The 12177-nt window shown below is 30.5% G+C and overlaps 2 protein-coding genes across 2 annotated transcripts; both read right to left on the minus strand.

Annotated features, from left to right (window-relative positions):
* Positions 1-3317, minus strand: LOC111904972 (uncharacterized). Its single transcript, XM_023900660.3, has 7 exons — positions 2335-3317; positions 2117-2233; positions 1514-1692; positions 1331-1424; positions 1157-1234; positions 970-1071; positions 1-278 (listed from the first exon to the last, which is right to left on the minus strand). Exons 1-7 carry the CDS (start codon positions 2818-2820, stop codon positions 144-146), a joined length of 1191 nt encoding a protein of 396 aa, XP_023756428.1. The 5' UTR covers positions 2821-3317; the 3' UTR covers positions 1-143.
* A 3243-nt stretch (positions 3318-6560) lies between these two features.
* LOC111904971 (glycine-rich protein 5) lies at positions 6561-7453 on the minus strand. Its single transcript, XM_023900659.2, has 2 exons — positions 7296-7453; positions 6561-7200 (listed from the first exon to the last, which is right to left on the minus strand). The coding sequence occupies exons 1-2, from the start codon at positions 7402-7404 to the stop codon at positions 6743-6745; spliced, it is 567 nt and encodes a 188-aa protein (XP_023756427.1). The 5' UTR covers positions 7405-7453; the 3' UTR covers positions 6561-6742.
* Positions 7454-12177: the final 4724 nt, after the last annotated feature.

Below are 12177 nucleotides of genomic sequence, written 5' to 3' on the forward strand. Positions count from 1 at the left end.
TAAACAAGATAAACACAAAATGGTCATATTTATGACTTTAAATTATAAAATCCAAAGATTTAAATCCCAAAATAGTCATTTCAATCCTGCAACTATCGTAACAACATTTTCACATATGGTACATTTAAAAACTTACATATACATCAACTCTTAACACTCAGTTTAGTAGTATTTAATCGTCTTAATCTCTGATCAAGTTCCGCCATTACCACCGTTTCTTGCTTTTTCCTTTGCTTAGATAAATTGGTTGTCATAAAGTTTATTTTATCAAAGGCAATCTACAAAAGGGTAATATGCATGAGAGAAATAGGAAGAACATGAAACTATATCGTGTTAATTTGAAATTGGCCAATCAAGCATATGCTTTTTTCTTGTCTCTAAACAATTTTTTTTCTTCATATTTTGAGCAACCACAATAGAAAAGTTTTTTCAGTAAATTTTGTTTCACAAAGTTTATGTATGCGCTTTATCACATCAAAATCTAGATCAACGCAACAAGCTAAAACAAAAACCTAAGATACCACTATAGTAATGTTTGTTTCACAAAGTTTATGTATGCGCTTTACCAAAGTAACCAAAAACTATGTAAATGAATAAAATATCTAATATATTTATTTATTTATTTTATGAAAAATATTTATGTAGACAACTTGTCAAATTTACAAGCAAAGTAAAAAACCTATATGGTGGAAAACTCTTACAATGCTTTGTTTGAATATGACAAGTTTACTTGATCAAAAAACTCCCCAATAAGCTTCTATTTGTGGATATTGCTATATCATTACGATAGATTATAGTGAATTTATAGGAAAAGATCGACAATATTTTATACCACTATGACCGGCTATAGTCTATGATATTGGCATATAAAGGACCTTTTAGAGTTTTAGTATCCATTCTGAAAAAATGCAAATAATTGGTTGGCCATTTTAAATTTAATCCAAAGTATATAATAACGTGTAAACTTACGGTTAACAAGTCATCGGGATCAAATAAATGATGGGTGGTATTTTGTATTATCTTAATCGCATCCCCAACGTGATATGTCACTAACAACTCTTCTTCCTTCATCTACAATGACATCGTAACACTAGTAAACCTTCCGAAATACATGATAATATCTTTAAACATATCAAAATGATCAAAAAATTGTCACCTTAAAAATAGCTAAAGCTACATTAAACAAAACCTTAGCCCCTTCGTAAAAGAGAACATCCCACACTCTCATCGTCGTCTGCATACATCCAAAATAGTTAGAGAAAGATCGTGTGAGTTTATAATTATAAATGACCATTTTGCCATTCTGATGAGACTATGAGTAAATGTTAACCTCTGAAGGCAGGCTTTTAGAAAACAAGCAAAGAAACCACTCGGTGGCTACAAGGGAAACATCGAACCCCAATGTTTCTAAATGAGCAGACAACCTGGAAGTTAAAAAAAAAAATATCGTTAAATCACAAAAAAATATGATCATCCTGATATAATCATATGACTAAATGAGAATGAACACAACCTTGGACATTTTTTTGTTAGCAAATCTTTAAACACTCTTTGGTCGACATGACATCCTGATAAATTATCTGTATAACAATCGTTGACCAATACGTTCTCTAGAAGAACTGCTAACATCCAAAAAGCTTCTTCTTCGGTTTTCATCACAAGCAATAACATTGCTGCAACATAATTTAAACCCTTCAAGAAACAAGGAAACTATTAGTGTCCAACACATTTATACGTTACTTGCATGTATATATAATATTGTTGCAACATAATATAAAGAGTTTTATTATAATTTCTGTCCTCATTTGATATTGTATGTTTTTGTGCAAATTTCCAAGTAATATAATTATATTTTTTAGACCAAAAATTTCAAAAATTAGCTATATTTATTGCTTAGAGACCAAAAGTAGTCATTTTATTTGAAATAAGGACAAAAAAATTACAAAAACCTCAAACAAATAACAAAATTGGCTAAACAAACATATTAGGACCAAAATTGACAAAATCAGCTATTGCAAAGGACCAAAAGGTAATTTACTCAAAAAAAATTATCAATTTTGTTCCCTAAAAGAAATCATTTTTGTTATTGTGATCAGTTATGTCACAAAAAACAAACCTGACAATAACCAACATCGGAATCACGAAAAGAGTACCCCACAAGAACCCTTCTCACGGCGGCGTGTCCCTCCGGCGTGTCCAACCACGGATGGCCGGGAAAAGTACGTGGCAGATCCTGCAAGTATACACGACAATCAACATCACCCAAAATTGAATAATTCAATCGATTTTTGATTAAAAGAAATGAAAGAAGAAAATTGAATAAAACTCACTCACATGATCGATCTGTTTGGTAGCAGGGGTAATTTTGTCCGAAACAGCTCCGGTTAGATCATTATAATAGCTATCAGGAACCGTTGATTTCTTTTTAGCAGCTCCAGATAAAGAAAACCAAACTTTGGGCCTTAAAGATGGAGGGATACCTTTTCGAATAAGCTTCTTTAATGTCATTGCATTCACTAAAACAGAAAACCTAAGGGACGATGTAAGGGCAATAGAAGATGATCCATAAGTGTGTAAATACCAATTTGCCCCTTTGTTAGCTTCCATTGCCCACCAAACTCGACCTTGTTCCCTCACCTTTTCTCTAACCTCATTCAATACATTTACGTCATCAACATTGCCTTCTACTGTAAATCCATAAAGATCTTGAAATTTTACCACAAGATTTGCCCTTCTCGCATGAATACTTGGCCTTAAAATTCTGATTTCTGGTTGGATTTCGAAGGGTAAATCCGTATTTCTTTGAATTGGGTACATCATTAAAGATGGGAATTCTTCAAAATGTGGAAGAAACCATGGATGAGTTGTAACCGATGTTCTTGATATGATGATATATCAAGAAACTGAATTCCTGGTTTCTTCAAGAAAAGAAGAGAAGAGGAAAATGGATTGATTAAAGTTGGTATTTTTGAACGTTTCTCCAAATGGGTGTTTGAGAAAACTTGAATTTGAAACCAACGAGAGACAAAAGGGCAATAATTAGATTAGATTAAATTAATAAATAATAAATAAATATACAAAAAAAAAAAAAAAGCTCCACGATCTCTCCACTTGGAGTGAAATAAACAAAATCTTAAAATATTGTCTATATGGAAGGACGAAATCTTTGGATTGTATTTTGATAAAAAAAATTGGAAAATAGTAAGTTTTGGGGGATATTTATGCCATTTAATTGATGGAGAACAAAAAGAAAAATTGATAAAAAGTAAAAACTGTAGAATAAATAAAATAATTATGACTCTAAACCATTTTTGCTCTATTTTTGTTGTTCACCCGCTCCACACCTAGACATTGATTATTCATCATTTTATAAAACAAAAAAGGTTATAAACGGTCAACTTCAATAAAGTTAATTGTATATTCAATAGTCAAAAGTGTACTTGCAATCCACGCTAGTATATTAGGTGCAATTGCCAAATTTTGTTGGGGATGTTTTAGAGAAAGTTTTTATAGATTTTAGTTGCTTTTAATTTTTAACATTAAAAGAAAAAATACAATCCAAATCAAAGAAAAAGTTATGTTGGGAATTACGTATTTAAAACTAAAGATTTCTAATTCAAAAAGTATTTTACACATTTGAATGCTTTAAAGACTTGATGGAGTGGGATGACAAAGAGCACAAACAAATTTTAAGGGTTCCCCGAGGGTCCCGAGATACTACTCAATTTCGGTTTAGTGTAAAAAAAAATTATATATTTTTATTTTTTATATTAAGGTGTAATAACTAATATAAATATGTTTTGTGAATTAATAATAAAAACATCAGATGATTTCGATCTTAGTGTAAAAAAATTCTATATATTTAGTTTATATATATATATATATATATATATATATATATATATATATATATATATATATATATATATATATATATATATATATATATATATATATATATATATATATCATGTGACTTATAAGCATAAGTAGATTCGAGGTTTGTTGGTTAAGTCTCTTTATACATGAGGTTGTAGGTTTAACTCTCCATTCTTACTTTTTGTTTTATTTTATCATGCTCACTCCTAGCAACTACAAATATATGTTTGAATGGTTTTTTTGGGTGCCACTTCTCCATAAATTCCCGTGTCCGACACTGATAAAGAGTCACACGCTTGACAAACACCGTCTCACCATGGTGGCATGCCGAGGAAAGAGAAGTCCTATAGCAGCGGGTTGCCGAGGAGAGAGATTGTGCAGGTGTGTTCCACCAACATTTGATTGTATTTAATGCAATATTTGACCCATCTCACATAAATGACATGTTGAGCTATAATGTGATAATTTATATGGTGGTGACATAGCTCTCAAAAAGTTGACATGATGTCGTGTCAAACATGACACAATTCTCTTCAGTCTTAAAAGCTTTTATCGTATTTATGTCTTCTCTAATTTCATACATTTCATAAAACATATAACTCATTTTGTGAACAATTTTATATAAATAAAAGTGGTAGCTTTAAGTTTCATCTTTCGGCTGCCAACATTTTTGTCAAAAATATCCTAGCATTTTTTTTTGTTTTTGTTTTTTAAAGATTTTTTGGTTTTGATACTTTCATTTCCTAGATGAATATTAAATGAGAAATTAAATTATCTCCTACTATTTATTTTTATCCATTAAAATTATAATAAATCACGATTCAATTTAATTTTATTTGATATATTCCGCCTTAATGAGTTAGTTAAAAAAATATGAAATGATGACACTTGTCATAATTTTATTGGGTAGGAACATTTGTAGGCATAAAAAATAAGAAGCAATTTACTTTCTCATATTAAATTACTAGGTTAAAAAGATTAAATACTAAAATGTAAACATTAAGTATTTTTTTTAAATAAAATTTTAAAACAACGAAAGAAAAAAGAGTATTAATTACTATTACTATCATATTTATTACATTTAATACTTTGTATATATAAATATTGTGACTTTTTAATTTTAAAAATTAGAAAAACTTAGAAATTGACATGTGGATATTATTTATTTCAAAAACATCATAAAATAACAAGTGTAAACTAATAAGAGATTGACGTGTAATAAAATAAATCTTCATTTATTATAATTGATGTAAACTCACTTAGTGACTTATTTCTATAAACTACGTGATTTAGGTTATTATTATCCGTTACTTAAAGTTAAACTTCTAATTTTTTTTATTTTTTTCAACAAAATTATTAAAAAGAAACAAATTTCAAACATTACTTTTATGTATATATACAAAGTTTTGAGATGTAAAGTCCGCCGGAAAAGTGCAAAATTAGATAAATGATTTGTTTGTCTGTGGTTCAGACTTCAGACTGCAGCCGTTCCTTAGGATCCATGTTATTTGTCGGTAATGGGCCGGCCTTTTAACCAAATAAAATGCTATTTTTTCAAATAAATGAAAATTCAAGTGTAATATTAATTTAGAATATTGTTTTTATGATTTATTTATTTCTTTAATTATTTAATATTACTAGAATATATAATTTTTTTTTTTATTTTTAAGTTATCAATCACTTATTATTTATCAACTGATTTTTTTTTTATTACAAAATTATTTTTATTCTCCCAAAATTTATATAATAACATCAAATTGAAATAAGATGTGTTATATATATATATATATATATATATATATATATATATATATATATATATATATATATATATATATAGAGAGAGAGAGAGAGAGAGAGAGAGAGATTTTATAAAATAAATGAGGACGAATGTTTATTCTTACAAAAAGTTAAAAAAAAAAAAAAACCTTTTGCATTGGATTTCTTTTAAAGATGGTTTATTTTATTTATTTTGGAATAATAAATGAGCTTTAAACATGATTATTTTAAAGAAATACTATCCAATTCCTAATATACTTAAATATTTTAAAGATTCACAAGAAATACAAAAAAAGAAAAACTTACAAAAAATTACCTGCTTTAAGATGTATACTTTTGAAAAAAGTTTTAGGTTCAAATGTCATACTAAAAAATATTGTTAATATTTTACGATATTTCTATGACTTGATAAATGCCTCTTCGGAGGACGATTCACTAATTATTTTGAACCTACCAGTTATTATCATGAGTCTCTTTAGTAAAATCAAAAAGATATTGCATATTTCGATCAGGTGGTGCCATGAGAGTAAATATTGATTGAATAGATAGACGTCTGAGGGTGATTGAATACTTTTTTTGTTTTTAAATTTTTTTTATCAATATATATTACATTTAATAAATGTATTTTATATCAATAACTATTTTATTATTAATATATGTAGACGATATTTATTAATCAGTGATGTTTATGTATGAGATCGTGCACTGCACTTGAATGAAATGTGACATCACAAGGATAAAAAAAACAAAAATAAAATAAACAATTATTATTTATTTAAACTATAAAGGATTTTTGTTTGAGAAAATATGCGTTCTTTATTTGATTTGAATAATATACGAGGGTTCTTACTTTTTTTTTAACACACAGATTGATTTGAATAACAACATGGTTAATGTAAATATAGACGCAATAATTAACATACACATGATATTAATTTAATAGATAAATATTACATCAATATTCATATTTCATAATTAAACATAAAACACGTCATACATAGCAAAATATCCTACTAAGCAAATTTCTCAAACGTACACTGGCTCCTTTTTATTCCCATGCATGCAGACTCTCTACGTACCATTCTCAGTGTCCACCCTCTTCTTGCTTGTTCCAACCACCGCCGCCGATTCCAGGGCCACGACCACCACCAAATCCAGGCATACCACGTCCCCATCCAGGGCCACCACCACCCCATCCAGGGCCAACGCCACCTCCCCAACCAGGCAACCCGGCACCACCACCACCAAGCCATCCAGGGCTACCGCCACCACCCCATCCACCTGCACTAGTACCACCAGCCGCACCTGGAGCACCAAAACCTGGAATACCACCAACACCAGGAATACCACCAACACCAGGAGCACCACCACCACCTGGAGCAACTCCACCCCATCCACCACCTTCACCTCCACCGCCTCCTGGACCTCCTCCCATTCCTGAACCTACACCTCGGGGTCCACCCAATCCACCACCCCTACCCACACCCCATCCTGCACCAAACTTAGCAGCACCTATTTGCTGTTCACTCGCACCTCCACTCTCTGCCAAAAAAAAAAACACACATTTCTTAAACAAATGATCAACAGATTACTTAATTTCGAGTTATATATTTTATTAAACCCTAAAAGACACTTACTTTTACTCAGGTCGACAGTTTCTTGTTTCTTGTCATCTGAAAAAGAAACGACGACAAGTGCAAACAAAAGTGTTAACGACAAAAGAAAACCTATAGATGAAGACGCCATATCTTTATCCAAATCTTGGAGCTTCTCGAGTTTTTACCATTCGATCGGGACATCGGTTTATATCGAGTCTAAGTGTCGGAAAATCCAAAACGACATTGAATTCAGCATTAATGGAATGTTCAGAAACTGGGTTGAGTACAGTGATCGGGGTCTCGACGGAGTGTTCTATGTTGTCACAAATGGCAAACATGCATCCACCTATTGATCACATCTGGCAAATAGGCCATACCTTGTTATGCCACGTGTCTTTCTATATCATTGTTAAGTCGTTTGTGTCCTCAAAAGTCAAAACCTTAATGCATTTTGTAAATTAACTAAACCGGTTAATTAACACTTAAACTCATCTCGATAGAACTGATTGTAATCGGTTTAGTTTAATTAGCGGTTAAACTAAGTTAAAGAATGAAGGACGTGGAGTTTCTATCAATTATATTAAAGGTAATATATAAACACTTGAAACTGTTATCTATTATATTTATCAATTTTATATAGACACTGTATATATATATGGGTTGATTTAAAAAAATTAAACATTAAAGTTTAAACATAAAATATTTTTTAATGTATAATTTTAAAATAAGAAAGAAAAAAATATATTTATTGCAATTTAATATATATATATATATATATATATATATATATATATATATATATATATATATATATTTAATACTTTACATATATAAGTATATGACTTTAATTTTAAAAATTGAAACAAACTAAAAATTGTTAAGTGGATAATATTTATTTTCTAAATAACACAAAATAATAAGTATCAAAACTAATAAAAGAATGACATTTTTATTTATTAAGTATATACATTTTTTGAGTATAAACTACTCAGCAAAAGAGATACCCGGATTTCATATATTTTTTATTCTATTGTTCGTTTTTTGCTTTTATAGTACTTTATTGATATATATGCTTGATTAATATTGCTTACTTATTTTATTTATATTTTTTTTAAAATTTTAGTAAGCTTCTTCATTCTTCTATAAACTTGTCATAACGTGCATGCAACATTGTATATATCCTGAAAAAACGGTTGGGAAGTTTTGACAAAGACACGACGTGAACGCATTAAACCGTGAATGTGAAAACTGGTACGGTAAGTGGTAACATTTATTGCATTATCATGGTTTCGCATGATCATGGTTTTTCTTTCTTATGTAAAGGCATCCACAAATAGAATTAAATCCATTTTAATATATCTTTCTACAACTCATAAAATTCTATTATATTTTCATAAAATTCTATTATATTTTCTATTTACGATACATTAAACTCTATATATAAAGTTTAATAGATACTATAAAATATAATTTATAGTAAATATTTAAGAATTAAAAACTTTCTTTTTCATCATTGAAAAGTTTTATCCATTGAATGACACATTGACTTGTCACTTCATTCAACTCTCTCATTGAACTCACCATTACGGATGCTCTAAATATTAATGATTTTATAAGATTAAACTTTTTCGAAAAGACATCTTGTAACATATTTTGATTGTTATTAACATGAATAATTCTTGACAAATTCAATACTCTTTTATTTATTTTTATTTGTCTTTCGATCTATCCATATAAAATAATGACAAGTGTTTTAAAATAATATTAATTTTATCAAAATAAGACATTTGTCACAATTTCACATAAATAGAAACATAAATAAAAAGAAAAGGTAAAAGAATATTTAATTTCTCATAATTTTTAGATGATATACATCAAAATAGATACAAGATTATATAAAATGTATATCGTTCTTCTCGTTAAACAATTGTAACTATAAATATATAAATACAAAGTAATTCCTATAACTAAGGAAATGATATACATAATATTTTACTTCAAACTAGATACAAGATAATATGAAATGTATATCGTTTAAGAGTCCACCGCAGTTTGAACAGAAGGAAGTTGGATACTCAAGTTGTCTTTGAAGTTTAGGAAAAATTGATGTAGCAGTCTTTTAGGGCATCCACAACGCATTGAATTTCATAAAGTCCAATGGATTACCACATCATTTTTTTTACATTCCATACAAATCCATCAATTTTTTTTCTCTATAATGCATTAAACTCTGCAAAGTTCAATAGAAATTTACAAAAGCTAATTTATAGTAAATATTTAAGAATTAAAAACTTTCTTTTTTCCCATTAAAGAGTTCAATGACCATTGAACTCCAAATCCATTGAATGTCATGGTGACATCTTACTATGGTAGAGTTTAATACATTGAATGACAAATATATTTGCCACCTCGTTCAACTCTCTCATTAAACTCATCATTATGGATGCTCTTAGTGAAGATGTCAGCGTATTGGTAAGCTGAAGGGACATGTAAGACCTATATTTGAACGACAACAACTTTTTCTCATACAAAGTGTATATCCATTTTTACGTGTTTTATACGCTGATGTTGGACATGGTTTCCGAATAAGTTAATAACCAAGACGTTGCAATAAACCAAAGTGACATGTCATAGAGGAGTGTGTAATTCAAGAAGTAAGTTGCGTAGCCACCAAGCTTCAACCACAACATTTGCGACACGTCTGTATTGTAACGTCCCGAAAACCTTTAGGTAAAAATTTCATTTTTAATATGATCAAAACACCAATTATCTTTTACTCAAACATTTAAAAGTATATCATAACTTAATAGTTATCAGAGTACAATCCCAAAATCACTAAGTTGCAGAAAACACGGGTATATGCATTGCGATCAAGTCAGGCCCTTCCCTTTTAAAACCAGAAATACCTGAAACCATAAACAACAAACTGTAAGCACAAATCTTAGTGAGTTCTCCATAATACCACATACCATACATATCATACATGCAACAGAAGTGCTACGTGCCAACCATAGTCTTTCCATTTTACTACGATTCGTATCATGGTATTTCCTTATCAAGCAGGGGGGGCAAACACCCTGGATATCATAGATAAGTGACAGGAGCCACCTCCTGGTCTTTCATGCAAGCATCACAAGGACAATTAGCATACAAACTACCACTAACTATCTACTTAACTGCCAGGGTCCAAACCTTGGTCTTGCATACGGATTTGTCGGGAGCCACCTCCGGGTCTTTCATACAAATGCCAAGGGCTACCCCTTGGTCTTTCAACAATACATAAGCCAATAGGTCGGCAAAGGTGCTTTCGACCCATAGATACAATAAGGAGACTCACCTCAATCCAAGATAACATAATACTCAAGTCGTTGCTACCGGAATCCTCGTACTGACATCATCAAATAATATTTCATCAATCATTGACTCTCGACCCAATCAAGAATTCTAGTCAGATGACTAAACCTTTTAGTGTAGAAGTCCATTTTACCCATTTTCTTACTGTTAGGAAAAATATAACCCAAAAACTATACAAAATAACAAAACCCAAAAACTGTTGACCGAGGCCTGTGTTTAACATAGTTTCCTTAAAACAAATTCGCCCTATAGGGGTGTTTGTTTCTCAAGATACAACAGCTGGAAAATAATTCTTTTATATTGCACGAACCCTCACTTGGTTCAGATTATACCTAGAGAAAAGATGAAGCAGAAGTGTAAGAGAGGAAGAGTATTTCATTTCATTAGGTGTATCGAATCAGTCACATAGGCGTTGTATTTATACTACCCAATGTAACTGATGTAATTAAAACGAAATTGTAACTATCACAATTAAATAAGACAATTAATCAAGAAATCAAAATCGAAATCTATGATTAATAGCTCTTAATTCGCTTTTGTAATTGTTAACCAAAAAGAAATAATTGCAAAAAGGTCCTTGAACTTTTCTGGTCGACTAGTGGTGCATTAGTGCCCGCAGGACGCATGCTCGCACAAAAGTTCAGTGGCTCGAAGCCAAATTTGGCTCGCATTTGCACCCCTATACTTGCGTGCGCAAGAGAGAGCCTTGGTTCTAATAAGTCTTACAAAGGTAGCTAGTCTTTGTACTTATAAACCAATTTCCTTTTCATTCTCCCACCAATGTGGTTCACTCTCCCACCAATGTGGGATGAGTTTCAAACCCACTTAACTCCTTTATTTTCTCTTCTAATTGCCCTACTTTGACAAGTAATTTCTCATTCATTTTTAATCCGTTTGGACATGTGATATATCAAAACGAAGATATCACGGAGTAGAACAAGAATATATAATCAATAGTTCATTTTGATTATATTTAGAGTCCAAAATTTGTGCGCAAAAATGGAGAAAATCCATTTTTGGAAATTAATAAAATTAATTTTCCAACAATCCCTCTCATGAATAAAAATTGCTTCAGTATCCACAATTCCAAACTGCTTTAGATAAAATCCAGCAGTTGAATCATGCACAGGATAGGTAGGTTTGATCCTTTGAACCTTCCCTTAAGATACATATTTATTTTACTAGCGGACTAGTAGACTCGATGTCCTTGAACTGTTCTGCCATTTGTGTAAATAATCAATACATGTCTCACATGATTCTCCCTGACCTAGTTAGGTTCTCATTAATGTGTCCGTTATGGTTGTGGACACTTGCTTGGTTCTGTAAGAGCTCTTAGGAACTTGTCATTTAAACTCCTTTTGAAGCGACCCTACTTCTATCTTACATAGGTGATCATATCACAATCATTAAAAGCTAAAGCTTGATGATTTCCAACTTATCATCAACTACTATAAGCTTAACCTACATCACTGTTATTTATAGGAATGGGTTAGGTTGACCCCTACAGTGATCCACATATGTTATATGCAAGTAGGTAGTCCCAGTCAACCTAGATCTTAGGATCTCC

This window comes from Lactuca sativa, chromosome 9 (assembly GCF_002870075.4).
Source record: "Lactuca sativa cultivar Salinas chromosome 9, Lsat_Salinas_v11, whole genome shotgun sequence".
Lineage (NCBI taxonomy): Eukaryota > Viridiplantae > Streptophyta > Magnoliopsida > Asterales > Asteraceae > Lactuca > Lactuca sativa.